This window comes from Urocitellus parryii, chromosome 2 (assembly GCF_045843805.1).
Source record: "Urocitellus parryii isolate mUroPar1 chromosome 2, mUroPar1.hap1, whole genome shotgun sequence".
NCBI lineage: Eukaryota > Metazoa > Chordata > Mammalia > Rodentia > Sciuridae > Urocitellus > Urocitellus parryii.
The window spans coordinates 183,318,778-183,333,653 of record NC_135532.1 but is presented as its reverse complement, the minus strand read 5'-3'; the positions used below and the strand labels follow the sequence as shown (position 1 = coordinate 183,333,653).

The window sequence follows — 14,876 nt, the reverse complement described above, 5'->3', positions numbered from 1 at the left end:
GATTGATCCAGGATCTGTGTTGAAGTCCACCTGACCATGGGGTCAGCATTCGGTCCCTTTTAATCTGTTTGTTTTCGTCTTGCCTTTCACTGTAGTTGCACTAGTGGCCTTCACCTATGGGGCTGGTTCATTTCCTCCTGCCTCAGACCTACCTGCTGAAACAGCTCAAAGAACGTTTGTGTACTGATTGCAAAATTAACTCTGTTTTATCCCAGAATTGCAAAGTCTTTTTCTATCCTGACAAACAGAAAAACCTGAGCATCTTTAAATTTAAATCTTTAAATTTTTAGAGTTTATTTGAGCATTCAGGGTAGCGCTGGACCACAACAGCTGACACTTTGCCAGGAATAACAGGATGGGGAAACTTTTCATAAAGTTTCTGCAGAAGCAAGACAAGGAAAACAATTTTGCCTGGAGGAGTACGTGGAAAGTTCCTAGCTAAAGGTTAGTTGGTAGTTTCTGGTTGGTTCGGTTTCAAGTTTCAGGTTTCTGTTTACTTTGGGCTTTGATTTGTTCCTGTAGGAATTTAAAGTGCCAGAGCCTCTCCAGTCTAATGGACTCTCGATTCGAATTTTTTAACAATACCCATTTCTGGTTTCTGGGTACATTCTCCTCATATTGTTCTCATTTGAAAAGCCATGCCCACAGTCCACCTGTAAAGAACAGAGATCCTTAGATCTGCATTCTGTAAATCAATCCTCAAAAAGTTCTTGTTTGTTTCCAGAAATTAGTTAGGACTGTACCTTATCAATTTTTATTAGTCTTTGTCCATTTTGTGTTGGTATAACAGCATTCCTGGGAACGTATAAAGAACAGATTTGTTTCTTGCAGCTCTGGAGGCTGGGAATCCAAGGTCAAGGTGCCCAGGGCTGGAGAGGGCCTTCCTTCTTGCCATGTTGTCCCATGGGGTAAGGCAGGAGAGCCAAGGAGAAAGGGGGCAAGAAGAGGCCGACCTCGCTTTCATAATAAACCCACTCCTGTGATCCTGCCAGGAGGCCATTCGTGAGGGCAGACCCTCCTTTTGAGGGTCCCGCCTCTCAACACTGTTGCATCAGAAATGAACTTTGGGAGCCATTTTCAAATCAGATTGGTCTTACCTTCAATTCCTGAGAGCATTGTCGGGATACTTAGTAAGTGCTTGCTGATTTATAGAGAGCTATCGTGATTGTCAAGAGCTGGCACTGCAAGCCAAGCTCTGGTCTGGTCTTCCATGTGGATGATTTCTGAGGCAGGTGTTAAGATTCACTCATTTGACAGATTTAGCTATGGAGGCTTACAGCAAGTAAGTGGCTTCCCAAGTTCATTCAATACGTAATTGAACTACAATTAGGCCATTGCTATCATGTTGGCCCAGTGAAAAGAATTCTAAACTAGAAGGTTCTGTACTACCATTAATTTACTTACAACTTTTTTTTTTTTTTTAAGGCACTCTATCTTCCTAAACCTCAGTTTTCTCATCTGGAAAATATGCCGGTTGGATTTATTAAATTATCTTTAAAAGTAGTTTTCAGTGAACTTATGTGCTACCACCCAGTTAGTGACCCAGATATTATGATTTCCCTGTCTATGAGCACAGCTATCTAATGAGAAAAAAAAAAAAAACTTGTTTCCATTCACATTAAAAAAATTTTTTTCTGAGTTATTGAGGACTTTCATTTTTATTTATTTAGTTATATGTGGTGCTGAGAATTAAACCCAGTGCCTCACACATGCTAGGCAAGTGCTCTACCACTAAGCCACAATCCCAGACCCTTCGTTCACATTTTTAATGAAATTTAAATTTTATTACAATAACCAACCACATTGATACAGCCAGCAACACAAGTATTTATATTTGTTTATTGTGCAAGCAAAGATTTAAGTAAACATAGCTGCTTTAGAACTATTAAATGTTTTGCTTATATTTCGTTTACTCTGTCAGCCATGGCTTACTACACGTGTGTTTCGGTTCAGACCAGAGGGACATTTCTTTCAATCTATTTAGAAGATCTCCACTTCCAGTCAAAATTTTCATTTCATCAAAAAACCCTCACAGACAGCTATCCTAACCTACTAGTATGTAAATTCCCAGAATATACTTGTGGGTTAATTACAGGTGTTATTAACAGCTTTATCATAGTCCAGTAAGTGTAGGAAAATCTGGTTTAAATGGTTTTTATCTCCCCAAAGATTTTGAGAGCCTTTAATATTTTCTATGTGTGGATACTCTCCAACACTGCACACAGATGGAGGCAACGGTTCCTAAACCAATTTGAACAGAACCCTTGGGCAAGACAGGGAGGTGGAGAAGGCAGGTAGGGCATGGGTGCTATTCCTTTCATGACTTGGTTTCCAGGAAAGCTTTTGGAGATAACCTAATCTAGAAGCTCTCTTTTGTCATGGATCTTTTATTTTTTTCCATGATAAATTACAGCTGGTGTGTGTGTGTGTGTGTGTGTGTGTGTGTGTTTGAAAGTAAATATTTTTTAAAAAATTGTCTTTCATACAGCCTCAATAAGTAGAACCTTCCTTGACCCCAAACAAACTGAAGGAGGAAGGCAAAAGTCCCAACCAGTATCTGGCCAGTGTTCCAGCCTACCTGCCCATCATTATCTTTCTCTCAGTAGTAGATTTTAGCCCCTTACGAATTTGCTTCCATTAGCTCCATAGAAAGAAGAATAGTCTGAGTATTATGTGAGAACTTTTGAAATCTCATTAGCCTTTTTCCATTTAAATACAGTCTTTGGCTTAAAATAACCAAGTGAGGCTCCTAATTAGAAACACACCTGTGCTTGTGGTAGGTGACTAAGGCTGCCTTTCGGGGCTAACATGAGTGGTGAACTCAGGAGATTGGCTGGAAAGTCAGAACTCCCTGGGTCTCTTGGGCTCCCATGATCTTGCGCTGCTGCCTGAGGTAAATGTCCAGCTGAGGAGACCAGCAATGAGGAATGTGGAAAGGTGATACCCACCCCCCATTATTCTGATTCAGGTGGAGACCTGGACACAAAGGAGAATCTAGTTATGATTTCCTAAGAGCCTTGAACAAATGTTTGCTATGATTTTGGGGAAAAGGTTTAAGAAACTTACATTTGTTTATGTGCACACATGAATACAAGATTGATTGCTACAGGTTGGAAGGTTACAGCATTGGCAAATCCTATCCAAAGTATTGACTCAGGGAAATGCTTGTTCAGAATTCAAGGTGATAAGTTAGGAATAGTATTTCAAATCCTTGTCAGCCATTCAGATTGCAATGATAAAATGGCTCAAGTCTGCCTTAAAGAGCCCCACTGAACAGCCTGCTCCTTCAGTTTCACGGATTGACCCATCCTGGGCCTTGTTCCCCACAGAATGGGTCTGCTCCAACTGCTGGTACTCTGTATCCTGGCCACCTGCTGCGGGGCTGTGTCTCCACCCAGGGAGATTCCGAAACCTGCACCACTGGTCTCTCGGGGCTGCAAGGACTCAGATGTGCTGTCAGTCGCAGGCTTAGCTCTAGAGGATATCAACAGACAACAAAAGGATGGCTATGTGTTGGCCCTCAACCGAGTGAAGGATGTCTGGGAACAGAGACAGGCAAGTGATAGACAGTCCCCCTTCTGAGATAGGCATTTGGACAGACTGCAGAGATGGGCCAGAGGGATGGGAACCCCCAGTTGGCAGGTGCTTTTCAAATTGGATACCCTGCTAAGAATGCCGTGCCCTCCTCTGCCAGGGGGTGCTAAGCTGCTCTTATTGGGAACAAGTGCTTACAATGTGCTTTCTCTGACACCTAAGTTTATAAGGCATCTTCACAAACCTCATGTCCTTTGACTCTCCCAGAAATCAGGGGCAGTTTTATCTAGTCTTCATGGGTTTCTGTTTCATCTGGGATATGGTGTGTCTCTCCACCCCTTCCCACCCCACAGGATGACCTGGGATCCCTGTTCTACCTCACTATGGACGTTCTGGAAACCAGCTGCCATGTGCAGAGCAGGAAGTCATGGAAGGACTGCAGTGAGAGGCCCTTGCATGAATCAGTGAGTGCTGGTTGTCAGGAAAGAAACTAAGTTCTATAGGGTGAAGACTGTTCAGTGTATGCCATTTTTAAAATATATCCCTCTGTATAATTTCCTGGACGAGGTGCATGTGTGCTTATTCTAACACTGGGGACAGAACCAAATTTAATCAGAGGCATTTCTGAGAAGACACATTAGGATAATGCTGACCAGAATTGAAGAGTTGCCTCCAAATGGTTTTCTACCTCCAAACCTCTCTGGTAGGCTTTGAGCCAGTGTGAGAGAAAGATCTAAGGAAAAGATTCTGGCTATGAGATTAAGATAGACAGCAGAAGCAATGGAGGGAGAGCTTTCCATTTTATTTTGCTTTTATTTTTGGTTTTAGTAAACACTGACATGAGGTTTGAGGCTTGGAAAAGGGATGGCTCACAGTATGGGACCCTCAAGGGTGCCAAGGAAGGGTTTTCTGTAACCATAGGACCTATTGGGCCTCAGAATCCATCCTTTCTAAGATGACCATTGAAAAGATTTGAAAATAATAGCATTAGTTTTGATTTGGTTTTTAATCACACTGTGATTATTTCCAATAATTGATATGAACTATGTAATAGGAATGCAAGATAGTGATGTGTTTAGAAGTAAAAATTTTGATCAAAATATATTTTCTAAAGATATATCATATTTGTGTGTGTATATATATATATATATATATATATAAAGTTTTTGCACAGAGAAAGATTTAGATGGACTCATCCTTAATGGTTAACATGGGTAACTGCAGGGGGATGGCAGCTTACAGGGGACCAAAAATATAAATACAGAAATGAAGATTCTAGAGGCCTTAAAAACAAGATATTTTCTAATCATTTAACCAAATTTGTCAGTGTGCACCTAACTGATTTTTTAAAGCAAATAGTCTATTTACCCTGTTGTTGGTTATATTTGTTATGGTGATACTATCTATGACAACACATACACTAAAAAACACATATTGGCTCTTACATGATAGAAGTTTATTTCTCATTCATGTAGAGTTCAAAACAGAAGTTTCTGAGCAGAGGTGGGGTGGAGGGTGGGGGAGGGGTTTACTCCAGGAGGAATATGGAGACAGGGGTTCCATATTCCTGTGGCTCAGGCTCTGCCATCTTCAACTACTGGTTTCTGTTGTCACCAGGCTCAGCTGCATCTTTCAAGGGAAAGAGCATAGCGAATAGAGCGTGCCAGACCAAAAAGTAGTTACTCTGCTCACATCTTGTGGTTAGAATTCAGTGATCCATACTTAACTCTGAGGGAGGTTGGGAAGTATAGCTCACTGTGTCCCAGGAAATGGTTCAACAGTTTGATGATAAATTTCATTTTTTCCCAGCCTAATCACAGAATTTGATTTTGAGTTTCTCATTACTTTACAATGAAACCTCCAAATTTTAATTTGGGGAGTATTTTCAAACCTCGTGGTTTTAAATCAACCATGTTATAAAATGTATTTGTTGATTTCAGGTTTATGGCAAATGTAAAGCAATGTTTTACATTAACATGCCAAGAAGAATTCTCTATTTACCTGCTTATAACTGTACTCTTCGCCCAGGTAAGAGATCATGATGATTTTGTTAATTTTAATAAAAGATGGAAAGACTATTGAAATAGGGCTCTGCCAAAAGTGTATACAGTTTCTTCTATCCTTGCTTTGTATTGTTTAAACTTCCACTACTTACCTCCCTACTGAAATTCAACTTACACTGCTTCTTTTTCCACAATTAATCTTCCTAAATCACCTTCAATAGTTCTATATTAATGCCCTGCATTAAATTCTAAATTTTCAGTCTTATATAAATGGCACATTCTCTATAACAGGTCCCAGGCTCCTTTCTAGCTATCTCTGCCATTATTGCCATTATTTTCCTGACATTCCATTCAACTGGATGCCGCAATATTATCTGAATACACACTGTACTTTCCAATATCTGCCTCTTGATTGCTCCTCTCCCTTTACTGAGCATGCCCGCCTCTGATGAACTTTGTCATTGGAACTTCTACCAATTCTTTAAGGAACACCGCCTATACAGTTTCTTCCACATTCTTCGCTATTCAAGAAAAGAAGGGTGCTCTCCTGTTATGCATTCCTACAAGACTTGGTCTAAACCACTCAGGGAGCCCAGACTGAGTACTGCTTTGACTTGGAGTCTTCTATTTCATTTAGAATGTAGAGTGTTTTCTCTTTTTCCCTACTACATACGCCCTAGTTCTTTTCAAGTTGAAGGAGTCACTCACATTGTTGAACATATAAAATAATAGCAAGGGAACTGGTGACATTTGAAATATGCACATGCGTGCTTCTGTATCCTCTTTTCACAAGGGAAAGCCCTTGGAAAGCCAGCACCTCATAGCATGAAAAGATAGGATATGGGTCCTTATCAAGCTGCTGTGTGCCTGTGACTCTCCTTGAGGATCTTGTTAAAGTACAGATTCCAATGCCATAGGCCTGGTCAGAGCCCGAGATCCTGCATTTCAAACACGATCCAGGTGATAACAGTAGAATTGGTTCCTTTAAGTCACAAGGCAACAGAACAAACGTTTTATTAGTTACAGCTTAAGGTTCCAGGTTGTGAAGACAAGACTCACCTAAAATAATTTAGAGAATAACAACTAATGAATAGCCTCAGGACATTTATGGGAGTCCCAGGTACCAGGGCTCAGAGAGTCAGAAAGTGACAGGTGGGGATGAAGCAGGAGTGACAAGCTTTGGACATAACTCCCCCATAATCTTCCTCAGTCCCCAGAACAATCAATCAAAATAATGTGTTTTCTCTGCAAAAACGATTTCAAGGCAGATTCCCTACCTGATTTTCAGAATAGATTTGTCATCCTCAGCGCCTCCCAAACAGAAATTGTGGTTCTACCATTAGTCACATGGTGATTTGACCAATTTTGTTTTCTGGGTCACTTACATTTTCCAGCCCAAAAGGGTGTGTGTTTCCACCTTCCGCTATGTCTCTTACTGAATCTATAAGCATGTGCACTATGTGCAAGATATGATGCTAGGTATTAAGGACTAAAAGATAAATACAACATGGCAATAATGACAGCCCAAACTTTTAAAGGCATTTGGTGTACAGAGGCAAAGGAGAAGATGTTAAATTGGTTGAGGTGCTCTGTCTTTTATCAATTATAGTGGACTATGTTGTCTTTGAGCACAATTCCTAGAGTAGATAAATTTGTGTGAGGTGGAAACAATTTGGCTTTGATTTCTTTATAAAAATAATACTGTTCACCACAGAAAACTCAATGCCAACAACTAATTTCTTTTCCAGAAAATGTATTTTTCACTCCAGCCTTATCTTATCTATTCAATCTTTACCTTATATGATATATGACTATTATAGGCTTGAAAATCCATGATATTTTTAATCTATTCTCATTGACATCAATAGTTTCTCGGAGAAAAATTTACAATGTGTGCCCTGACTGCCCAAGCCCAGTTCCCGTTGACTTGTCGGATCCCAGAGTTCTAGAAGCTGCCACGGAGTCTCTTGCAAAATACAACAATGAGAGCACCTCAAAGCAGTATTCTCTCGTCAAAATCACCAGGGGGTCAAGTCAGGTAAGGCTTAAATGCCCAGGTCCGTTACACAGTGTATCTCATACCAGTCTCTGTAGATTTCTAAGCTGAAAGGAGAATATCCAGGCACTCTTTTTGATTGGAACCCAAGAGCCCCTCTACATTCCCTTTCCTGGTAGATTCAATATACATTAAATCATGTTTCAGCTTGTACTATACCATGCCATTTCTATGAGTCATGTGACTTGATTTTATTTCATCAACCAAAAGGCAAGAAGAGAAATGGATTCATAGTCTCATTGGTGGGGTTCTACCTAGGTTTACTAGTTACTACTATGTCCTCATATCTGACTGACCATGGACTACTTCACAACACAACAGGCACTCCATGCTAAGACCTAGGGTAGAGGTTGAGTTCTACAAATTAGGGGAAATGGAGTTTCATTTGTATTTGCTTACATTGATATCTTTCATTTATTTATTTTTTTTCATTTATTTATTTTTGTGATGCTGGGGATTGAACCCAGGACCTTGTGCTGCATGTGAGGCAAACACTCTACCAACTGAGCTATATCCCCAGCCCACGTTGATATCTTTCATATGAAAAATAAAAAGACAAAAGACAAACCTATATGAGGAAAAATAAGCTTACTAAGGGAAAGTATTTAGGGCCCATTCTAATCCTAAAGAAAGTTATGTTGATCATGTTTTCTAAATAATCAAATTATAGTACATGCTTTGATCTCTGTGGGGATCTACAGAGACAATGGATATGTGTGTTGGCAATGCCTCTGGATATGTATCCTTTCTGTAAATGTAATGCTGCAAACCTGAATGTTTTTCCTATGTAGCAAGGTTTAATTTTAACATCTCAACCCTTGTCTTATTATAGTGGGTGTTTGGGCCTTCTTACTTTGTGGAATACCTAATCAAAGAGTCACCCTGTACCAAATCCCAGGCCAGTAGCTGCACACTCCAGTCCTCTGATTCTGCAGTGAGTATTCCAGAGAGTTCACAGAGTTGTGTCACCAACACTTTATTACATTAGAATATTTTCATTAGCTTCCAAAAGAAACCCCATAGCCATTTTAACAGCTATTCCTCATTGCTGCCCCTGGCAACTGCTAATTTATTATAATATCCTACTATACCTGAAAATGTACATACTCTATGAATCTACAGTTCCTCTTCTAGAAATTTGCTCTAAGGAACTAACTAGAGATATGTGAAAAGATAGAGCTGGATACTTAAACAAAAAAGTTGCATTCAATGTGGTTGTCATACAAAAAAGCTTGCTAAGATAATACAGAGGAATATTAGATAGCCATTATAAAGATAATCACAGAAGAATATCTAACACCATAAAGGGATTTTCATAATATACTGTTCAGTGACAAAATAGCTATAAAATAATATGTATAATATAATACTAGTTTTGTGGAAATAATATATATAATATGAAAAAAGTTTGGAAGAAAAGATATCAAATGACTTGTTGCAGGCAACAAGTATTTTTTTTCTATTTTCTTTTCTTTCTTTCTTTCTTTCTTTCTTTTTTTTTTTTTTTGGCACTGGGGACTGAAGCCAGCGGTGCTTTACCACTGAGATACATCCCCAGTCCTTTTGATTTTTTAATTTTTGGAAAGGGTCACACTAAGTTTCGTAGGGCCTCATTTAGCTACTAAGCCTGGCCCAGAACTTGTGATCCTTCTGCCTCAACCTCCCAGGTTGCTGGGATTACAGGCATGCCACTACACCCAGTTTATTTTCTTTTGTCTGTATTCTAAATAACTATTTATTACATTTGTGGTAAGAAAACAAAGTTATTTTAGTTTGCTATAAACAGAGGTTGAAGGAAACTGAGAATGGTTTTGTCTGAAAAGAGGAAATTCAAGTGGGACATACATAAAGGGCTGCTGTATGAAAGATGAAGCAGATTTTATTTAAAAGATAAAAACAAGCTTTATATAGAACTAAGACCAAGACATAAAATTGTATAGCCACAACTTTCTGCTCAATACAAAAAAAAAAATCTAATAATCAGAGATCTGTTCATCGAGGAATACTAAATACTGAATACTAAAAACTGAGTTTTGGAAGCAATTTAACCTAGTTTATATAATTTCTAGGGGTGACATAATTGGCTCAAAAATCTGCCATTTTATGGTAAGAGCATAAAATATTGATTGGCTGTGTGTCTTCAAAAGCCAAAAATAAATTGATTTCCATTTATGATCATCAGTAATCTTAATACTTAACATAGTTTTGTGTTCTCTTTCTTTCAGCCCGTTGGTCTTTGCGAAGGTTCTCTGGCTCAAAGAGCATCAGAAAAATATGTCTCTGTGACTTGTGATTTATTCCCACCGCAGGTATTTTTCGTCCTAATTATCTTTTTGTGAAGAGCTGCTTATTTACGTTTAGTAGCCACCACCCCATCCCCTTTGATTTTCCCCAAGATCCCTGATTACCACTTCACTAAGGCGACCCTGAGGCCACACCCATGTGGTAGCTCATCAGAGACCTGTCACATTTCGTTTTAGTCACATTTATGTTCCTGCAGAATTAGGAAGACACACTCAGAAACAGGGCACTACCAGCTCAGAAGGCTTGAGCCTCTGAAGCATTAAACTCAGTTTCCCTGAGAGACCTTATTCCCAAATTCAGGGAGAAGTCATCCATGAAAACATCCCATCCCCCTCCAACAATGTTTATTGAGCTCTAAGAGTGAGAGGCAGCCTGGTTGAGTTGCGACAAGCCACCCGTGCTGGTCCTGGTCTGCATTCATGAGCTGTGTGGCCTGATTCTTGCTTCCTCATCTATAGAGTGGGACTGCCACAGCAACCTCATTCAGATCCCAGAGGGACAAGTGAGAGGACTGGACAAAGGGCATTGTGTAGGGCCTGGCACAGAATATACAGTAGAAGGTGCCTGCAGCTGCCCCTACGAGGAACAGAGAGAGCACTCACCAGGGGCTTTTAGCCTCTCTGGACAGTTGTTCAGCTCTGAAATCAGGAGACTTGCAGTCAGTCCTCTACAGACCCTGGTTCCCCTGGCCCCTTTCTGTTTTTCTTTTTTAACCCCTTCACCAGGAGACCCATCCCTCTAGCTGGTCTCCTTTTAAAATCTTCTTCCTGAAAGGTATAGACCAGCTTAGCCTGCCACCAGATGTGGCTTATGGAATTCTACATTTAAAACATTGTTATTTCAGGTTCAGTCCCCTGGAGGCGACAACGTAGAAGAGCCCCCAAAAAGAAATGCAGTCTCCTCCGAGGCTTCCTACAAAACTGCACCCACCTCCATCCAGTACCTTCCTGACCTGTTTGATGAGAAGCCTGAAGATCCCCAGAGCACAGGCCTTCAGGAGGCCTTCCCAGTGCAGCTGGATCTAACCACCAATCCCCAGGGAGACACGCTGGATGTGTCCTTCCTCTTCCTAGAACCCGAGGAGAAGAAGCTGGTTGTCCTTCCTTTCCCCAAAGAAAAGCAGCACTCTGGTGAGTGCCCAGGACCTGCCCAAAATAATAGCCCTCTTCTCCTCCCACCCTGAGAATCACAGAGAAGTTTCCTTGGGGATATAGTACCCTGTGTGAGATGAGAGGTGGTGGGACAGGATGGAGAAAGAACGGGTTCAGATGTAGAAAATAGCTAATAAAGTGTGGCTTCCATTATTCTTGGTCTCAATTATTGGCTGGAAATGGAAATAATGAGACTCCCCCACTTGGGCTGCCTTGGCCTCTGGACACGGTACTACATGGTGGGCTGCATCCTTTTCCAAAATGTGATCTTATGCCATGGACCGAGGTTTATCCTTTCAGTGTATCTGTGTGCTCAGCAACCTGTACTAAAGCTCTCCATGAGTAAAGATACTCCCCTAAGTGCAAGAGGTACACGAAACGGGCTCAGCAGCTTCCCTTTTGACCTCCCCTTACAAGACCAAAATGACCTTTAGTAGGAGAATAAATAACTACAATGTGGTACATCTAGACAATGGAATATTACTTGTCACTAAAAAATATGAACAATCAGGTAATGAAAAGACACAGAGGAAATTTAAGTGCTTATTACTAAGTGAAAGAAATCAATCGGAAAAGACTGCCAACTGTTTGATTCCAACTATAGGACACTCTGGAAAAGACAGAATAATGATGACAGTGAAAAATATCAGTAGTTGCCAGAGGCTAGAGGAGAGAGAGGAGAGAGAGATAAATTAATAATGGAGCACAGAGGATTTTTAAGGCAGATAAATTATTCTGTGTGATAATATAACGGTGGATACAAACATTACACATTTGTCAAAACCCATGCTAGGTACCCTACTGAGTGAAGAGGAAACCCTAAGGCAAACTATGGACTTTCAGTGAAAATGATGTGTCATTGTAAGTTCTTTGGAGGGAACAAATGTGACCGTCTGGGTTCAGATGTTTATCATGGGGCGAGGGAGTTTGTGAGCATGGGACAAAAGTAAAGAGTACTTAGGAACTCGCTGTACTTTCCACTTAGTTTTGCTGCAAACCTGAACCTGCTTTAAAAAATAATGTCTATTTTTTGAAAATAAAGTAACAAAATAATACATTAAACGTCTGACCAAAATTGACTTCTTTTTTTTCTTAAAAGAAGTGATTCTTATTACCAAAAAAAATAAAAATAAAAACCCTGAATGTAAAAAATTATATTAACTGATCCAGTGATTCTCAAAGAAATAATCAGAGATATACAAGGATATTTACCCTAGCACTATTTATAAAAACAAATAAATAGAAACAACATAAATGACCCAAAATGAGGAATGTTGAGTATATTAATATTTATATAACTTGCAATATACCATGATCTCTGAAAATAATTTTCCTGAAGAATATTTAATGATCTTGACAAGTCCTCACAGTGTAACCTTAAAGGAAAAGACAATATTTAAGCTACATATTACAGGAAATTGTTTAAAGTCCTTCCCTAGGGAAGGGATTGTATGAAATGAAAGGGAGAGAAACTTAATTTTATTTAATAATATTGTTTCTTTTATTTTATGTGAGGTTTTTGTTTAAAATTTAAAATTATATGATTAGAATAACCCAATTTTTAAATTTAAAATCCTATAAAATACCCGAAACAATACTTTAAAATGTTATATAGTAACCTGAAAAAATAAGTTATCAGTGAATAAATACTCAACAACAGTGAAGGAAAAAATCTGTATGTACAGAATAATTCCAACAACATAAAAAAATCTGTGTTGTATATATCCAAATAGAAAACATTCTATAAAGAAATTATGTTATAGTTGATTTTTCTCATGGGTAGTGGAATTTGAGATGAATTTTCTTTATACTTTTTGTAGTTTCCATACTTTTTTTTTACAAAGAATATGTATTCTATTATGATCAAAAATATCTTAAAAGAATGAAAGTTCTGTTAGCTGACTTTTCCTGAAAACATGGTAAAAACACCTAGAAAGTAACTGAATGTCAGAACAAGACTATGGAGGTGAAGATCTGTCTACTTCAGTCTGGCCCCAAAAGCCATACTATGAAGTCACCACCACTCCTCTTCCTCTATCACATCTAAGGCCATTCCCTGGTTCTAGACCATCTGGGAAGCTTTTCCAAAGCCAATGTCAATGCCTAGAGCATTTGACAGTTCTCAGAACTGAACATCTCTCCTACTCACCATTGTTTTTGCTTCCTCTTGACCATACTATCCCACTTACCTTTAATGTGCTCCCTGAGACACCTCAACCTGAAGCTTCCCTGGTTACTGGAAAGGCATCGTTAGCACTGTATGTCTTAAATATTCATTAAAGCCAGGGGAAGGGAATGCCTGGGTCCTGCAAGTACCCCCAAATCTCAGCAAAACAGTACTGTAGGGAAAGCATAAACTGTCCTTCCTTTTTCCCAGTCCCAGCATTCCCATCCCTTAATTTACTCCAGCATCTGATTTGCCCAGGCACTCCATATTGGGTGAAAGACTTGATTAAGGAGCTCAACTCATTAGAATATAAAATTGTTTTTGTTTTAATCAATAATTTCCCCCTGCCCCACTGGGTTGGAGCCCTTAAGGATACCTACAGCAGATTCCATACTATTTATATCCTTCTGAGTTATACTATAGTGGTCCCATTCAGTTGTTTAAAAGCCAGTTGTTGTTCACACTAAAAGTTCAGTCTCGAACATTATCTTATACATGTTTCTTCCACTTTAACACTCACTAAACCAACCTGTGACCCTTGGAAGTGAAGTCTATTTTTCATATAACTCTTCCCTTTTCTTTCTTCTAATTCTTTCACTTGATTCAGTTCTATCTGGATGCTCAATTATTCTCAATTTTGACTGCACATTGGAATTACTTGGGAATCTAAAAACTATCCAAACCCAGATCCATTCTGATTGAATTGTTTTGAAGGGTCCTGGATCCCAGGATTCTTTTTAAACTCCTTGGGAATTTCTAATATGAAATCAAGATTCAGAACTATTGCTGTAGAACCTTACTGTAGAGAAAGTACAAGGAGGAAGGGAGATGCTGTCTTCTGATTGTTCGTTGGTAGTAGGGAGGGAAGTGAAGTTGATTCCCGTTAGTCTTTTCAGAAGCTGCTGCCCTCTGCAGGTATGAAGGTTCCACATAGGTATATAGGTTTCTTTGGAGGGTTAGTGGCAGGGGGTCAGGTGTATCCCAGCCCTGTCTTCCAATGCTGAGCCCTCCCGACAGGGGACAGGTATTCAATTGCTTGACTCCTGTTCTCATCCCTCTCCTCTTGCACATGAACCAGTTCTGTTTGGCATGCTTTAAGAGCCACAGAGAATTGGAATGATATGGGAATGCTCCCCACTTCTTCCCAGGTACCCTAATAAACAGCATTAATAATAACAAATAGCATCATTTATTCAGCACCTAGTCTGTGCCAAGACTTGTATTAGTTGCTTTATACATGCTTTCTTATTTAACTTTATTTAAGCCTACAAAGAAGTATTAATCCTCATTTTATAAGGGAAGAAAACTAAAAATCAGAGGAGTTTGGGAATTAACACAGGATCACACAATAAGAAAGTGACAGAGCTAGGATTAGAAATTTACATCTGACTCCAAGGCCACTGTCCATTAATCATGCTATTCTACCTGAAGTCAATTCCTTGTATAATGTTAACTACTAAACATGTTACCAAGGATTCTTTTTAAAGAATTCTAGCGGTAGAGCACTTGCTTAGCATGTGGGAGGCACTGGGTTCCATTCTCAGCCCTGGATATAAATTAGTGAATTATTTAATTAAAGACCCACTGACAACTAAAAAAAAAATCTACTGATTGCATTCTACTGAGTTTTAGTGCTGCCATAATTCAAAGAGGGGCTGATG

At 39.4% G+C, this 14,876-nt stretch overlaps 1 protein-coding gene and 1 non-coding gene across 2 annotated transcripts; one reads left to right on the top strand and one right to left on the bottom strand.

The window, feature by feature from the left end:
- The first annotated feature begins 3,235 nt into the window (after positions 1-3,235).
- Positions 3,236-11,201, top strand: Fetub (fetuin B). Its single transcript, XM_026389386.2, has 7 exons — positions 3,236-3,555; positions 3,888-3,998; positions 5,475-5,562; positions 7,406-7,575; positions 8,426-8,527; positions 9,819-9,902; positions 10,742-11,201. The coding sequence occupies exons 1-7, from the start codon at positions 3,331-3,333 to the stop codon at positions 11,078-11,080; spliced, it is 1,119 nt and encodes a 372-aa protein (XP_026245171.2). The 5' UTR covers positions 3,236-3,330; the 3' UTR covers positions 11,081-11,201.
- Trnav-cac (transfer RNA valine (anticodon CAC)) lies at positions 8,036-8,112 on the bottom strand. The gene is given in 2 exon segments: positions 8,036-8,071; positions 8,075-8,112. It is a non-coding gene; the product is annotated as a tRNA-Val (tRNA).
- Positions 11,202-14,876: the final 3,675 nt, after the last annotated feature.

Coding starts and splice junctions, on each gene's coding strand:
- Fetub (XM_026389386.2), top strand. CDS start 3,331: ATGGGTCTGCTCCAACTGCTGGTACTCTGTATCCTGGCCACCTGCTGC. Junction 3,556..3,887: donor ATGTCTGGGAACAGAGACAG/GCAAGTGATAGA, acceptor CCCACCCCACAG/GATGACCTGGGATCCCTGTT. Junction 8,528..9,818: donor TCCAGTCCTCTGATTCTGCA/GTGAGTATTCCA, acceptor TCTTTCTTTCAG/CCCGTTGGTCTTTGCGAAGG.